Here is an 18313-nt window from a genome sequence, read left to right as displayed (position 1 = left end):
CCCCCAAGACAATTCCATTCTAGCTGAAAACTCAACCTAGAAACTTTCTTATGGACGATCTCAGGTGAAAAATGTTTCTTGCGCATTTTCGTTTGAAAAATACTTTAATTTCTTATTGTTTTTCAAATCATGTCGGTAATTCCCACCGTGAAAAGTTTCCCAACAAAAAGCCAGCAAAAAATTATATTTTAGCAAAGTGTTTTTTTTATTAGGGGGGGGGGGTACAAAGGAAACTTAAAAACGCATCAAAAATTTGAAATTGATTTTTACTCCCTTACGATTTCTGGGTATATTTCTGATCTGTGCTGTTATTGTGAAAGTAAAGAATAACATTAAACCCCCAAATTAGCAGAATTTATTCCGTGCAGGTGGGGAATTGCCTCTTCTTTATCTACACTTACACCTCAAGGTCAAAGAAATCTTGGACTCTGCTCATTAGATCAGAAATTGAGAGTTCTAGTCTTTTTTTTCGAGTTCAGATGGATTGGAGATCAACCAGCTGCGTGGGGGTGATGTTTTTTTGGAGGGGGGGGGTATTTTCTGTGTTTTTACCGGTTGGATTTTCCATGAGTGTATTTTCTGGGTTAACGCCACCCATCGAAAAAGGACAAGATAAAAAAAAAATAAAAAAAAAAATAAATAAAAAAAAATAAAACAGAGCCCTAATATCTTTAGATGCAACAAACAAGGAATGCTCATTGCCGGCAAAACCAGAAAAAAGAACAGAAACGTCTAACAATAAGAAAAAGGAATTGCAACTAATCAAGTGAAGAAGAGAAGGGGAAATCAGAATTGCTTGACAAGAAAAAGAAAAGTAATTAAACTCTAAACCGCATTAGGCTGGACTCTTATTACCTGGATGGGGCTGGAGTAGTATAAATACATTTGATTTAGTTTTTTTTGTGGGAGAGGGGCGATTTTTTTTGGTTTATCTTTTAAAAAAATATTGTTTCTAGTTTCCTTATCTCTTCTTGCACTGTTCTTGTTGTTTCTTTCTTCCGGTTTCGTATTGTTTTCGTTTATACTCTTTTGTTGTACTACTCTAATTGGACATGCAAATCAAGTTTAAAAAGAACAAAAATATTTTACTATTGTAGCATAAATGAAGCTCAAACCGAGCAGAAACTAAATAAATAATTATAGCAAACAAACATACAGCATGTGCTAACATTAGTGAATAAATAAACCTTAAAACGAATAAAGCTTTAATTAAATATGCGAATCAAGATTGAAACAAACAAAAATCAATTCAAAGATGAATATGGGCACTACCTCATTCCCTAACTGTTAAAGGCTAAAACCTACTGTGTTATTGGCGCTTTATTGAAAATAACGCTTAATTACAAACATCTTCTTACTTACTTATTATAACAGTGAAAACAAACATAGTAAATAAGAACAATAGTAAATTGAAAACAAAGAAGAGTGAATTCGAATTTTGAACTGATTGGCTTTTCAGCAGTTCACATTATTATACATCAAATATTTCTTTTAACCTTATTTCTTCCCAAGACCGTTCACGGCAAATTTAGATTCACTACAAACAAGAATTTAGCTACTGCCTCCTTTCCTAACCTTAATAATCTAAAGCCTACTGCGTCATTGGCGCTCCACTCAAAGCGAATTATATTACAAATGTTCCCTTTTCCAGTTATTGCATAATTGAAATGAAATACATATTACACTATTCAATTTTTTTTTATTCAATTCTATTTATTATAAAAAGAATTTTATTTGCTCAATTTTATTTATTCAAATAGAATTAAACCTTTAGCATCCTTATAGCATACTAAATAATAAATGCATATTAAACGCGTTCAGTACCTATTGGCAATTAAATGTTTCTCCTTACACTATAAAATATTACGTTCCGGTTCAAATACCTACTGGTACAGAAATTTTAGCCCACTACGCCACTGCGCGTGTGGGTGGTTCTAGGAGACAACAAACTGAACGTAATCGATGAAATCGAGGTTCCAATCCAGGTATTTAGCCTGTTGATAAAATAGGTTCTGACTATAACTGATTTGAGAAATGCATTGTTGATGACAGCAAAAGCAGCAGAAAAAACTGTGGTATATTGGGGGTATCTTTGCATAGAATTCCTGCAAATAAGTAAGCATCTTAAGTAAGTATTGATTATAAAAAAACAAGTGTTTTTAACTGAAAGTAAGAAGCGACATTAAAACTTAAAACGAACAGAAATTACTCCGTATATATAAATTACCCCGCTCTTAACGTTAAAGTTTGACTTTCTCCCAACTCTACTTTTTAAACAGTAAAAAATTTTAGCGTAAAGAGCGAGGCTTGAAGAGGGAACAGTCCCTTTCATATACAGAGTAATTTCTGTTCGTTTCATGTTTTAATGTCGCTCCTTACTTTCAGTTAAAAAACTTGTTTTTACATTAATTTCTGAACGTTTTTGAATTAATGCATGTTTTGATTTCGGCTCTCCGCACAAGAATGATTAAAATGAAATTTGTATATTTTTTTTGCCAAATTTCAGCTGGGGCTGAGTGTCAATTTTCTGATTTGAAAATGATAAAGACCCAATTTCGCGATAGACTCGATCCGGAAACTATTTCTGATCTTATGTATGTCAAAAGAGCAATTCCTGACCCAAATTCTTGGGAAATCCCGAATAAGGAAAATAAGAAAGTAGAAAAAGTAAACTTCCAAGTTAACCATGTTCCCTAATTGATTTTGTTTGCTTTGCTGTATAAGAATATAATATTTTATGTCTTATATCTAAATAAAAGATAAGTTTTCAGTTAAGCCCCAAATGATTATCTCTGAGTCGTTTTATTTTGATTTTGCTAAAAAAAAAATTATCTTTGCTTGTCTTTTTCTTCAAAGTATCTTAAATTACAATCAAATCAAAGACAAATTGAAAACAAACTAAGGAACACCTTGTCAGAATTTGAGTAAATGCACACTATGAATAGTATATAAATGATTTTTTTTTATTGATTCTCATTCTCGAGGAATTTTTGGCCCTTTTCAAAAGTTGGAGGCTATTAGAAAAGTTGGTAATTTCTAATGCCACCTTTTAAAAGTTGGTAATTAGATTACGTCAAATTATATCTTTCTATTTATATAGGCAACAAATGTCCCCCCTTTAAGTGCCGCTCTTGATAGCGAAATAAAGGCACCATGCCTTGAAAAGAGACTTTCCTATCAAAAGTGACGAAAAAGTAACGTTTTCGGAAGTTACGATTTTTTTGTCTGACATCAACCCTGTTTGCCAATGCTTTTTGAATTTCTACATGTGATTGAAAATGGAGCTAGATAAAGAAGAAAAGTCACCTGCTAGACAAGGTAAACCCAAGAAAGCAACGTGAAAATTTCATTAGAAATAAACTTAGTGACCTAGATCAGACTTAGTCTACGAAGTAAGAATTCTTAATAGCCTATGTGTCCTTCTCTAGTTTTTTTTCTAATAGGCCTAATTAGTTTTATAGGCAAATACCTAAAGTTAGAAAGGCTGTGTTAGTTTAAAATTGAGTTTTCAAAAGGGTATCAACTGGCATGTTTACTTTATTTATAGGTCAGAAAAATGGACTGCTCCATATTTAGGCCTACCATAATTCTTACTTCATAACATGTAGAATAATTGTAGCTAACATGTTTTTGATGCAGCCCTGCTATAATTTACCCCAATTCTTTAATGTACAAGCATATCAGCTAGTCCCAGTTAGATAGGCTATTTCCAATTGATTGCCACCCATCATCCTTTTTTTCTGGTTCTTGTTTTTTTTTCACAGTTGTTTAAATTTTTCAGGCATGTGAGTTGAAACAACAGACTATCATAGGGAGAATACATAGGAAATATCTAATAGGCCTATTGACTATATATTTGCACATTAGTGGTGAAGAGGGTAAAGGGTAAATAATAGCCTAGCAGAGATAGGCTACATACAAAATGTGTCAGCTACAATTATTATCCATATTATGAAGTAGCCTACAAATTGATTTCTTACAATTTTGCTTTTAATATTCACCATCCAATTGATATATACCCACTTGAATACCTGCTTTGAATATCCACCAGGGGGGGGGGTAAAGGGTAAAAAGTAGCAGGGCTGTGTGCAAAATGTGTTAGATAACAATTCCTTATGTCCATCTGGGCTCTTAGGTTTATAATAGCCTACTGGTTGGCTAATTCAAAGACTTGTATCTATAGACACTGTCAAATTAGCTATCTGGTGGTATCCTGTTTGTATCTCAATAGCACTTTTACCTGTATACATTTCAGCCTGAATTAGCCAACAAGTCAGCTATCAACATAGTTCATGTGCTGTGAAATTAGCTTACTAGTTGGCTATTAGAATCTAAGTTATTACCTTAAATTGTACTTGCTAACAATATGGACAAATCTAGCATGTGCCAGTTAGTGATGGTGGGGCTGTGAAACATCTGCTGCATTCTATTGAGTGAGCCATGGTTTTGTTACCCAGTCCTTGTCAAAATTCAATTTGAAGTTATTGGTTGACATAGATCCCACAGTTGTCTTGCTTAGGTGGTAAAATTATGACAGTTCATAGAACTGACTTACCAATAAAGTGAACATACTGCTTGATGCCTCTTTTATGTTCTTTACAAAAATAATAATCACTTCTACTACAAATTCAAATTTAAGCACTTTTTGAGCTCTTAAAAATGACAAATTTTCAATTAAAGTAGGTCTAACAAAATAAAACTATGTTTTCTCAGTGCCATCTTTTCTTGGTTGTTTTTGACCAAATCCAGTGCTAAAATTATTTATAATAAGGTTAGGTCAAAAAGTACTTAAATTTGAATATGTGGTAGAAGTGATTATTATATCCATAAAGATCATGAAATAAGACATCAAGTGGTATGTTCACTTTATTGGTAAGTCTGTTACATGAACTGTCACAAATTTACCACTTAAACTGTTCTACAGATAATGATTTGATTGTAGAAGAAGTTGGTTGTATTTCTTGTCTTGGCATGCCTACAGAATGGCTTTGTTGAATGACCTCTGGTACATGATAACTAGGCAGGTTCAAACATATCTTTGTCATCAGACTGGAGCAACTTATATGCCAATATCATATTCAGGTTCTGCTGTCAACATCCATACTCTTTATCCTTATGACCTTTTACACATTTAGTTGCCTGTGTCTGAACAGGTTTGAGAGCCATCTGCTCTGTTTTATTAATTGGTATGCCAATGCACACTTCATACTCCAATCTATGTCTCAACAGGCTTTTATAGAGTTTTGTCACTCTTGCTGGGAATTTAGTAGAAATTGTATTCTTGATGGTGCCAAGAGTCTGGTTAACCCCTGCTACTGCAGCTTGGGTGTGGTAGTTGAATTTGAGGTTGTCATCCAAAAACCCCCAAATCTCTATCTGAGACACTCTTGAAAATTGGTTGTCTCTCACCAGGATTTGATAGCCTTGAATATTGCCATCCTGGGCTATTTCTTCCAAAATGTAGAACCTTACATTTTTCAGCATTAAACTTGAGTCTCCATATATTGGCTCATTTGCAAAAGCAATCTATGCCTGACATCATTGAGGCTACATCCTACTGTGGGTCAATGGGACCAATAAGTTTTGAGTCATCAGCATATAGGCTATGTCATTTTTTGGAGTGTTATTAATGTAGATATTGAAAAGCATAGGTCCCAAAATAGTTCCTTGAGGCACCCCATTTAAGACCTCTGCTATTCTAGATCAGAAAGCTGTACCATCTTCACCAAAAACTCTCACCCTTTGCTTTCTTTTCTTCTAGAAGGACATAATCCAGTCCACCACACCCTATTCAATACCAATGGCCTTCATTTTCAACTGGGGCCTTTGATGACAGACTTTATTGAAGGTTTTAGCAAAGTCTGGTAGAACTATGTCAACTGGGAGACTTCAGTCAAGCTCAGTTATGTAATTATATGAATCAGATTTGTCTCAACTGATCTACCTGGTTAGAATTCATGTTGGTGTTTTAATAGAAGGTTATTTGTGGCCAAATGATTGAGAATGACATCCTTTACAATGCCTTCAAGGGTTTTCCCAACAGTAAAGGTAGTACTGACTGGCCAATGATTGGGAGCTTTGATCCTGTTACCTCCTTTATGTATTGGCAAGATTGGACAACTTCTTGGCCCAATGCTATGACTTTGGCATCAATAGACTTCTGAAAAAGCCTTGAGACTGGTTACACTAATTGGGCATATTATCTACTACTATTGGAGAAACATGAGTGTTAATTACATAGTTTGGTGGAGTTGATAGGGGTGGGCAGTGTCTGCAGGTGTGGAAACTGGTGATTTGAAGCTTCAGCAATTTTTTGAGGGTTATTTGACTGGATTCCATCTCTATCAATTTTCTGGACAGTGCTTGAAATTTGTTCCTTGCAGCTTTGAACTTAATTAGGTAGTCATTCCTATGTGGGTTCTGGTTTATGAGCTTAGACAGTTTCTTTTTATTGTTCTCATTTTCATTTCTCTGGCCATAAAGAGGAGAGTTCTTGGTTTGTTTCTCTATGTAATAGTTGTAATTTTATTGATGGTGTCCAAAAACGCATTTTTCATCTACCTCCATAATCAGATCAAACTTCATGCATGATTTGACTGTAGTTTTTATACACATGGTTAGTTAGGTTTGATGTCTGTGGGTACAGCCAAAATTAGTATTTAATTGCAATGTTGTCACTTCCGAAATAGGGGTTGTGATTCTTTGTTACTGAGTGACTCAGGATCATTTATTAAAACAAGATCAAGGAGCATAGGATTTTGTCCTTCTCAAGATCTTGTTGAAAATGTCACCGTCTGGAATAGCAAGTGTTCCTCTAAGCAGCTCAGAAAGGACTATGTTACCATATTGCTTGTGTGGCTGTATTCCTCAGCCAACAGGTAAGTTAAAGCTGCCAAGTATGAACAAACTCTTTTATATTCAGTCAACACTATCAATAGACTGATGAATAGTCAAGAGTGAGTCCTCCATGCTTGCTAAAGTAGGAGTCTTGTAAAGACAACCAAGTGTAACAGGACCCCCTGGTAGGTTAATGGATATCCAAATTTGTTCTACCCATGGCTCATAATATAATTTAATATCGATTATGCCTACCTGGATCTCATCAAATACAGTTATGGCAATTCCTCTACCTCCATCCATGGAAAGGTTTGTCATCAGTCTGTATCCCAAGATTTGTATCTGGGTTTGATTTCACAAAAGCATAAATGTCTCCCTCATTTGCTGAAAGGACACATCTGATATCCTGAAATTTTGAAGTTATGCAGTTGACATTGCTAAAAATAACACTAAGCCCAGCAATGTTCTTGCAATAGCTGGTGCCAGCACAATACTAAGTCTGGCAGAAGACACAGAAGTCTCTTGGTTTGCCTCACTACTATTATTACTTGTAAACACCATACTTTGAAAACAATACCATCTAACTAACAATTTACACTGGTTACATTGCAGGGTATATCATTTAATGTTCTATTGTAGTAGGATGGGCTGCACAGATCTGACTGTTTTTTGGAACTATAGAGTTCCCATGGATAACCTAAACACCTTTGCCCTGTGCACTCCTGACCTACAATTCCTCATATTGCTTTGCTCTTTTCTTACAGCTGGTTTTGGAGACATCATTCTGTGACTTATTGAACCAAACCCTTTCTCTTCATCAGACTTTTTCAGAATCTGAAATATATGAACTAAAGCTTAAAATAGTCAATTACTTGGCTATTGATAAAGTGTCTTATATATAGTTGAACTAGCTAGCTAGTTTGTTATCAATGTCTTATTATAGATACACTTAAGCCTGAAATAGCCAATAGTCAGCTGAAAATAGAGTTCTATATACAATTTAGAGTTAGCTAACTAGTTGTTCTTTGTGTTTTTGGATATCCTGCTAATTTATTACATTTCTGTGGTTTGTTAGCTAACAATCCTGTTTCTGCTGTACTAACAAGAAGTGTTAGCTAACAATTAGATGATGACAAAAAAGCTTTAATCATAACTTTAAAAGAACTTTAGTTAAAGCACAAGCTTTGAACATTTGCTAGATTGTTTTTGGGTTAAAAGAGGTCCTTGGCAATTTATGCTGCCCTTGGCAGGGCTGGAGAAAAAATTGGTGAATGTAAGACATATTTTATGTTTGCAATAACCTTAAGATACTGTCATTATTGTTTTAATTAAAAGTACATTATCTTTTTTTAATCAATTTTCCTTTTTTTTAGTTTATGCATACCTCTGTGCAATTATCATAAATTACCTTAGATCACATGAGCCAACAATAAGGAAAAAATCCTGTAGATTCTAATGAATGACGATAGGGATTCAGATTGTTGGCACATTCCAAACTGTTCACCATGGCTTGCTGCACTAATATCTGTCAATTGCTGATTTTAAGGCTTCAGTACTAGGGGATATGACTATTCTGGCTAAGGAAGTTTCATAGACCAGCCACACAGATGGACTTGAGCTGCATTTATGAATTGTAGTACCAACAGGGACTTTATCAATAAACATACCACAAGATGCCCCCTCCCCTCAAAAAAGAAGACTATTTTCTAGCTCTCCATGGTAGTCAATTTTAGATTAAAATTTCCTAATTGAATTCACTGTCCAACTGGTTTGCTATTTTGCTCTCTTGTATGTACTTGTACTGATTTTTAACAGCCAACTAGTTAATTACATTCAGGATGTCTATACCAATTTGATATTAGGCAAAGATTTTAGCTGTCATCTAGGGATGAAGATTGGGAAGCTAGATATCCCCATCCTTGCCCTCCCCTCCATCATCAGAAAAATAATAGGAAAGGTAATTTTTTTTATATATTCTGAGTCAATTAAACTTTCTAAATGTGCTAAAATAAACACATTTTCTTTTATCCCGGTCACCTCTCCAATTAATAATTTGTATAAGGGGGGGGGGGGACTGATATAGAACCTTGATATAATACAATTTTTTCAATTACTTTTTTATTCCCCAAGTAATACACCAATTTTTGGTGAGCTTCTTTTAAGTGTTGCCCAATCTCAAACATCAATCCATTCCCTTTCCTAAAACAATGCTAACTCTTCATGTCAGACAATCCTGGAGACAATTATGTTTGTTTTTTTTTTGCTAAATGTAACCTATGTTACTTTATATTAGCTGTGTGATGGATATCCCCAGCCTCCCCCCCCCTCCTGTAAAGGGTACTGACCTTAGATCACCTTTTATCCTAGTTTTTGTGCTATGAAAGTGAAACCTTGAGAAATGAGCTAGCTTTAATGCAGTGCAGGAATTGGATCAAGAAGAATCTTCTAGGTAAAATTTAAATTTCTGAGTAGGCTCTATTAATTCCTGTTTCTCTCCTAATCACCCTTTTTTTCCCAAAAGTATTGCTATGTTTAAAATTATAATCAAACTAGGGACCCACTGAGGGACTTTAGGGGTATTTATTCCTCCCAAAAGGTCAAAATTTGCACTAATTACAAGGATGTAATTTGAGTCCTCACTAGCATCCAACCTGTGAGGATCTTATGTTGTTAACTGTTGAGCCAAGTTTTTCTTCCGAGCCATTAACCTCTTAAAAAATAATAGTTTGACAAAGGCTAGTTTGTCCCAATCTTGTTTCATGGAGGACCAGAAAAGTGTACCAAAATTGATACAGCTAATCGGAGTTGGAGCTGGTGTTGTCCTGGCTGCTCCTCTAAGAAAATGCCAATCGATTTGGTAAATTCTTTAAACCTCACCTGTTTTACCTTCACCTTGCACCCCTTGTTCTCCAAATTCAAGAGCTAGGATGCTTAATATCTTAAAAGAGCTTAAATCACTGGTGCTACCCTCTTTGCAGAAGTTGACTCCAGCCTCTCCCTATTTACAACATGAAGTGATGCCCTCCCTCTTGAAGTTTCATGTAAGACTCAGGGTCAGGCCGTTTTTTCCATCGACCCATCCTATACTCTTAGCACCACCATACTGAAACTGAAAGTTACTCATATGTTGCCAGTGAAAATTCAACGTATCCAAATCCCTGTGTTAAAAATTTTTCTTGCCAGACAAATCTTAATATGATTAAACCAGAGTCTGTGTTGTGGCTTTTAAAATTAAAAGACAGACTAGAAGAGTTATTAAGCTACATTTCGACCGTTATTTCTGAACCTATATCTGCAAATCAAAACAGTGATATAAAAAAGAATAATGAAGTCAATCAAGTGAAAATGAAAATTCAGAAAATGCTGTCCTTTGTAAATTCATTTGAGAGGTCAAGGGTGTCCGAACCAGTGACAAACCAGGTTATTAGCAATGACATTGACCAGAACGGTCAAGTTAATAATGTTGAAATGAAAGTTCATGAATGTAAAAATCCCACTGACAAATCTTCTATTACTGTGGTAGAGAATCAAGCTTCTGAATACAGGAATAACTTAACGGATTCTGGTTGTATGCTGAATTTGAAAAGGATAATGACACTTTTGTTTAAAGACTATTAAGGTTACTGCGAAATCCTATGCAGATATTAAATAAAAAACACAAGTTTTTTTTTAGCTGAAAGTAAGGAGCGACATTAAAACTTAAAACGAACAGAAATTACTTCGTATATGAAAGGGGCTGCTTCCTCATCAACGCCCCGCTCTTTACGCTAAAGTTTGACTCTTTCTCTTAACTCTGCTTTTTAAAACAGTAAAAAAAAATTTTCATTGTTTTTTTTAAATAATGCTAGAAAATCCTGCGCTCCCTTCATGGAAATTTTCTTCCCCCATGACAAATTCCTCGATGGAAAATTCCCCCAACATATCCCCCTCTTGTCAACCCCTCCCCAACCAAAAAATCCCCCTGAAAACGTATGTACACTTCCCAATAAGCATTACTATATGTAAGCACTGGTCAAAATTTGTAACTTGTAGCCCCTCTCACGGGGACTGTGGGGGAGCAAGTCGTCCCCAAAGACATAATTATAAGGTTTTTCGACTACGCTGAATAAAATGGCTATCTCAGAATTTTGATCCGTTGACTTTGGGAAAACATTTAGCGTGGGCTAAATTGGAGGGCGCCTAGGTGCCCTCCAATTTTTTCGGTCACTTAAAAAGGGCACTAGAACTTTTCATTTCTGTTAGAATGAGCCCTCTCGCAAGATTCTAGGATCACTGGGTCGATATGATCACCCTTGGGAAAAAACAAACAAATAAACAGGCATCCATGAGCTGCCTTCTGGCAAAAAATACAAAATTCCACATTTTTGTAGATAGGAGCTTGAAACTTCTACAATAGGGTTCTCTGATACGCTGAATCTGATGGTGTGATTTTCGTTAAGATTCTATGACTTTTAGGGGGTGTTTCCCCCTATTTTCTAAAATAAGGCAAATTTTCCCAGGCTCGTAACGTTTGATGGGTAAGACTAAGCTTGATGAAACTTATTTATTTAAAATCAGCATTAAAATGCGATTCTTTTGATGTAGCTATTGGTATCAAAATTCCATTTTTTAGAGTTTTTGTTACTATTGAGCCGGGTCGCTCCTTACCACAGTTCGTTACCACGAACTGTTTGATAGAAATTGTTTATGAGGAACTTGTGGCAAATGAAAGTGAAGGATAAGGAAGGTTTAGCTGGAAAAAATGGTGATCAGTGTGTAATTGACAATAAAAAAAAACGAAATCAGTTTGCAAGGTTTTTTAATGTGCAAAATATAACCACGGAAGACAATGTAATCGGTTCAATGTTTGCAAATATTTTCTAACAGGTTCTTGCAATAAGATTTTGTGCTTGTTTGACCATGTTTTAGTTTGTTCTGTTTTTATGTCGGGTCGTTGTTTCGGTTGTGGCAAGTATTATGTTTTTACCTCTAAGTCTTTTAATAGGTTATTCTCCAAGCCACAAGCTAAACCTTTTCATGAGTACGATGGTAGTGCTACGAATTTGACAAAAAACGGGATGGATTTTGGAGGAAGGCCCCGCCTTTTCTGATTATATTTTCAGTTTGCAGCCCTCTGTACCAAGATCATTACAACTTGGTTCCTCTGGAGCTCTCTCGGACGTGTCCGACTTCTCCCATGTACCAAAGACTGGAGTTTTACATACCCTCCCAAATTCCCTCACATATGTTTTTGTTCCTCCCTCCATGTCTACCCAACCCACTTCCCCGCCTCAATCTCGATTACAGCACCGGACAACACTCCCACTGAACAACAGCAACTCACAGCAGCCTTCTTAGTCACGTGCCCAGTTCAGAACCGCTTTGCTACATTTACCCTGGATGAATACATGGATAAGAGCCTAGAGTCAGTTTTGAAAACAGAACCTCTCACTGCTAATGTTAAGGTACACTGTAGGACAATATTGTTCAGATGATTTTAATTTCCCAACTTTCTTTACAGCAACGCAGAAAGTTTGAGTATGGATAAAGTGTGTGAGTTAGAGAGTTTGATTAATAGCTTCAATCATAGTTGTTGCTGAAGTGCACTGACAGGGCCCTGAATTACTAGAAATTGTAGGTTACAATAGTTTTGTTAAGTTTCGCCCAGATGACCATCCTCTGGGGAGTTATTAAAGCAAGGTTAATTGAAGTCCTATGTTTAAACAAGTATGATGAGTTGATTTGGGTTTTTGTGGAGCCTAAACGGTTTCCACGCAAACTCACTCGAATTGCTGTTTGTTCATATTATTGTTCACCAGGCCAGAATGCAAATGCCCGAACGTTACTTCTAGAAAAAATGCAATTAAGTGCTGATTATGTAACTATTAAATACCCTAATTGCGGAATATTTATGTTTGGTGATGCCAATGAACTGAAACTTGAGCAAATCAACAGAACACTTGGTCTTAAACAACTGGTTAAAAAGCCAACCACTAAAGGGGATACTATGTTAGACCTTATTACTTCTAATTTACACGGGTTCTACAGGGAACCAGTACCTGGCGCACCGTTGGGCAGGAGTTACCACTTTGCTCTTGAGCTTAACCCTCTCCACAAAATTCGGATTGAGTACAAAACTGCAACAGTGGCCTGCAGACAAATAAGTGACAAAGGCTTTTTAAAATTTGGTAATTGGATTGGCCAGGTGAGTGGGGATGAGATTTATAGGGCGGAAGGTATACATTCAAAAGCAAGTCTGGTACAAGAAAAGCTAGAGTGCGCATACAAGTCTTGTTTTCCCGAAAGAACTTCAAAATATCATTCTGCGGATTGTACTTACATCTCTAAGTACATCTGTACTTACACGCTCATTCTAAAAAAAGGCGGCTCTTCCCTAAAGGCAAACGTGAACAAGCGAATAAACTAAAATACAAAATTTGGAAAATGACATGAAATGCGGCCCATGAATATACCAAAAGAGAAGTGAATCATTTGTTTAAGTCAAAGCCTGTGGTACAGAAGAATCAAAAATACAGAAAAAGAAAGGAGTGGTGTCTAGTTTAGATGAAAAAGAAATTGAAACTGCAAATAAGCTAAATACCCACCTGGTTAATATTGTCCAGTCAATCCCTCCTCTACCAAAAGATGAAATACCGAGTCCTTCACTTGATTTTTGTGATTTCCCTATTATATCGTCAAATGAAGTAAAACAAAAGTTAAGTGTTTCGAAAAAACTAGTATAACACTGGTTGATATTCCTGTAGATTTAATTAAAGCGTTCCCTGGCAGATTGTGTTTCCCTTTAGCCCATACTTTTAATCTAATAACAAAGTCTGGTGATTCCCCATCCTTTTGGAAAAATGGATATGTTACACCAATCCCTCCAAAAAATGCACCAATTGATTTTTCTCGAATTAGACCAATTACAATAAATACCAATAAATATATTTGATAGAGCAAGTAGTAAAGACCTAGTAATGACTAAAGGATTTGATGGAGTTAGTCTAGCATCAGTGAAAAAAAAAGAAAGGAATGCTCTGATTGCAAAGAAATTGTTGAGCTTTGACTCCAGATATATGCAAGTTATTCTTATGGTATGGTATACCATTCGTTTTAGATGTCTTACAAGACCCTGAGCCTTACAAGAAACTTCAAGAGGGAGGGCGTCACTTCATGTTGTAAATAGGGAGAGGCTGGAGTCAACTTCTGCATAGAGGGGAGCACCAGTGATTTAAGCTCTTTTAAGATATAAAGCATCCTAGTTCTTGAATTTGGAGAACAAGGGGTGCAAGGTGAAGGTAAAACAGGTGAGGTTTAAAGAATTTACCAAATCGATTGGCATTTTCTTAGAGGAGCAGCCAGGACAACACCAGCTCCAACTCCGATTAGCTGTATTACTTTTGGTACACTTTTCTGGTCCTCCATGAAACAAGCAATTGCACCCTCCATATTTAACAGAGTTTGAAAAGACTCTCAGCCTATATTTGGGACAAACTAGCCTTTGTCAAACCATTGTTCTTTAAGAGGTTAATGGCTCGGAAGAAAAACTTCGCTCAACAGTTAACAACATAAGATCCTCACAGGTTGGATGCTAGTGAAGACTCAAATTACATCCCTGTAATTAGTGCAAATTTTGACCTTTTGGGAGGAATTAAATACCCCTAAAATCCCCCAGTGGGTCCATAGTTTGATTATAATTTTAAACACAGCAATGCTTTTGAAAAAAAAACAAACAAAAAACAAAAGGGTAATTAGGGGAGAAACAGGAATTAATAGAGCCTACTCAGAAATTTAAATTTTTCCTAGAAGATCTTGATCCAATTCCTACACTGCATTAAGGCTAGCTCATTTCTCGAGGTTTCACTTTCATAACACAAAAATTAGGATAAAGGGTGATCAAGGCCAGTACCCTTTACAGGAGGGCAGGAGGCTGGGGATATCCATCACACAGCTAATATAAAGTAACATAGGTTACATTTAGCAAAAAAAAAAAAAACAAACAACATAATTGTCTCCGGGATTGTCCGACACGAAAAGTTAGCATTGTTTTAGGAAAGGGAATGGATTGATGTTTGAGATTGGGCAACACTTAAAAGAAGCTCACCAAAAATTGGCGTATTACTTAGGAAATAAAAAATTAATTGAAAAAATGGTATTATATCAAGGTTATATATCACCCCCCCCCCTATACAAAATTATTCATTGGAGAGGTGACCGGGATTAAAAAATGCGCTTATTTTAGCACATTTAGCAAGTTTAATTGACTCAGAATAATAATAAATTTAGATTTTACCTTTCCTATTATTTTTCCGATGATGGTAAGGAGGGCAAGGATGGGGATATCTAGCCTCCTAATCTTCATCCCTAGATGAGAGCTAAAATCTTTGCCTAATATCAAACTGGTATAGACATCCTAAATGTAATTAACTAGTTTGCTGTTAAAAATCAGTCTATGTACATACAAAAGTGCAAAATAACAAACCAGCTGGGCAGTGAATTGAATTAGGAAATTTTGATCTAAAATTGACTACCATGGAGAGCTAGAAAATAGTCTTTTTTTTTGAGGGGAGGGGGGCACCTTGTGGTACGTTTATTGATAAAGTCGCTGTTGGTACTACAATTCATAAAAGCAGCTCAAGTTCATCTGTGTGGCTGGTCTATGAAACTCCCTTAGCCGGAATACAGTCATGTCCCCTAGTACTGAAGCCTTAAAATCAGCCAATGACAGAGATTGGTGCAGCAAGCCATGGTGAACAGTTTGGGATGTGCCAACAATCTGAGTTCCTATCATGATTGATTAGAATCTACAGGATTTTTTCTTATTGTTGGCACGTGTGATCTAAGGTAAAAATATTTATAAGGTAATTAAAATTTTGAGATAGCCAATTTGTTTAAAATCTTCAAAGACTAAAAAAAAAAGAAAAAACAAACCAAAAACAAATGACCGTGGATTGTCAGTCTAATATACATATACTGATATTTATTCTTTAAATTTTCAATTTTTTTATTTATTAAAGTAAAAACATTCAAAATGTATTTTATTTTCAGTAAAGTCCAAATTATGTTCTGGTCTTGAAAAGGCATGGGTGTTGTCAGCACTACTCACGTTATTTTTTGCTCGTTCTAAGCTTTACTCAGTTATTTATTGTAATTTCTGTTCCTTTTGAGTTTTATTTATTTATTCAAGGTGATTTGTGGTAGTTTTACGCTTGAGACATTATTTGACTTTATTTCTGCTATTTTTTGATTTAACGTTACTCTATTTTTCCCTGAAAAACTCGTTTCGTGGATTTTTTTTTTTAATTAATTGCATGAAACAACCAATTACAAAAGCCAATGAATCTTCTACAATAAAAATACACTATATTCTGTTTATGGGTAAGTTCTGAGGTGAAATAAAGTATACTTTGCGGTGTCAGATGACCTTTTTTCATGTAGCATAACTTTTAACAAGTTCTTATTTAATTTCAGGTTGGTCCCCAGATGAGCTGCAGAGGCTATATAATAAAGTAAAAGATATAGCTAATAAGACAAAAAGAGTTACCTCATGGGACAAATTCCTTAGGGACCATTTCCCATGGGATGAGGCAAGTATTCGTTTGTCTGCTATTCTGTAGTATTACACAGGCTGTTAGTAAAGGCTCATTACTATTAAAAAAATTTATAAAGTATATTTTTAATATTTTAACTAGATTTGTTTTATTTCAGCCACTAAGCACAACGTTGCACAAAGTATATCAATACTGTGCTCAGTTTCTTGTCATGCTTACTGTAGCCTCAACTGTTGGGGCAACAATATTAAAAATACTTTGCTTCAAGTCACCAGTATCTTGTATCTTTTTTTAATGTACTATCATTTATATAGTCCTGTATGAGAAATTCCAAGAGAGTGATATCTAGAAAACACATTCAACATGAATAGGAACATCCCTTGCAATCTATCAGTCTGGAAATGTTTGATTAAGGAAGTGAAGAACACGTAATCCCTAATGCTATCATGTAGTATTTTACTCAAATTTGATGGTTGGTTGTACGTCATTCAGTGTGGTGCTATATGTTTGTCAAAAGTTGAGGTAAAGGCCAGCTGCATTTGTTGCCTCGTTTAAGAAATACGGATTTACTATTTGATTGTCCATCAATCCACACAACATATTCACTCTTGGACTAGGACTAGGGAAGACAAAGCTTGTTAATCTCATATGGGTGTTTTGATCTCCAGACCTTCGTGATTTGCCTATTTGATTTATTTGAGACATGAAAAGTCACCTTGTCACTAAAACAAACTTGCTTGAGGAATGTTTTTTGCTTTTAATCTATGCATTGCCGTTTTGTTGACAGAGCATTAAGAATGAGACTTTCGCCCTCCTCCACCCCCAGAATTCACTGTCCTCTGGCCGTTTCCAAGCCTGTTCCTACATCGTCTTCCGTTGGCTACTCTACCTCCGGATATGAATAAATTCTTTGTTCCCTGTATTTAGCAAAAAATAAACAGTACATATCACTAGCCCCCCCTCTTTTTATTAATTTTTGTTATCTTTTTTTTATTGAGTTTGATTTATTTTTATCTTTTTAATATGTTTTGACCAATCTCGGCTCGAATAATGGCTAATGAATGGATTTTCATTCTAACAATTTCAATTTTGCAATTCTGCCAGTTTATTAGTTTTGTTGTTCTTTGTTTGTCCTGTTTTTTTTGTTGACCCAGAAATTTGAATTCAGCCCTTCCGAGGTTGGGGTAGCAATTTTTGGAAATTTATATCATATCTTTTATTTTACTTCTCTAGAAGCTTGTCTCTCTCACAATTACAATATATATACTGCTAATTTTGATGCCATTCATATTTTATAGGAAACTTTCAGGGTTTCCTAATTTAATTTACACGAGACATGAAAAGTTGCCTTTTCACTAAAACAGATCTGCTTGAGAAATACTTTCAGGAAAATTTGTTTTTAACCTATACATTGGGCTTTTGTTGTCATAGAACAGTATAAATGTTACTTCTCTAGAAGCTCATTACTGAAGATACATTGCTAATGTAGAAGATGTTAAAGATCGTTTGGTGTTTGCTTTTGTGTTTTAGTATGGGACAAAAATTAGCATTTAATTGCCAAAATACTTTGGTCATTTTTTTACTGACATACTTCTATGACTACACACTGCAAATCATTTCTTTTGAATTCGAAATGTAAAAGAACCCCTGTGAAAGTGGATAGAGTGTCATATACATACATAGGGGGATTAAGAGCTCAAAACTCTTCTCCTAAGATTTTAGATAGTGAGAGCCAAAGTAGGACTGGGTATTTACAATTTATTTCCGCCCATAATAAATACAATAATATGATGTTCCTAAAATTGTTTAATTTTAAATAGTTAAGTTAAATAGATCAATATTTAATGATTAATTTAAAGCTAACAAAAATTAATTTTAAAATAACTGGTTTTTCTTCATGATTGTCTGAAACCAAATTATCTTAATTCTATATAGGTAACAGCATT

General features: G+C 35.2%; 1 protein-coding gene across 2 annotated transcripts in view; it reads left to right on the top strand.

Moving 5' to 3' along the window:
• The first annotated feature begins 3229 nt into the window (after positions 1–3229).
• Positions 3230–18313, top strand: part of LOC136026336 (SWI/SNF-related matrix-associated actin-dependent regulator of chromatin subfamily E member 1-like) — a 71274-nt gene continuing 56190 nt past the window's right edge. For both annotated transcript variants that reach the window (XM_065702770.1, XM_065702769.1), the window contains exons 1-2: positions 3230–3318; positions 16288–16403. In XM_065702770.1, coding sequence (XP_065558842.1) covers positions 3279–3318; positions 16288–16403 — 156 coding nt within the window. In that variant the 5' untranslated portion in view covers positions 3230–3278. The remainder of the gene's footprint in view (positions 3319–16287; positions 16404–18313) is intronic.

Source organism: Artemia franciscana, chromosome 4, assembly GCF_032884065.1.
Source record: "Artemia franciscana chromosome 4, ASM3288406v1, whole genome shotgun sequence".
NCBI lineage: Eukaryota > Metazoa > Arthropoda > Branchiopoda > Anostraca > Artemiidae > Artemia > Artemia franciscana.
Note: the sequence above shows the minus strand (reverse complement) of the source record. Positions and strands in the feature narration are given on the sequence as shown.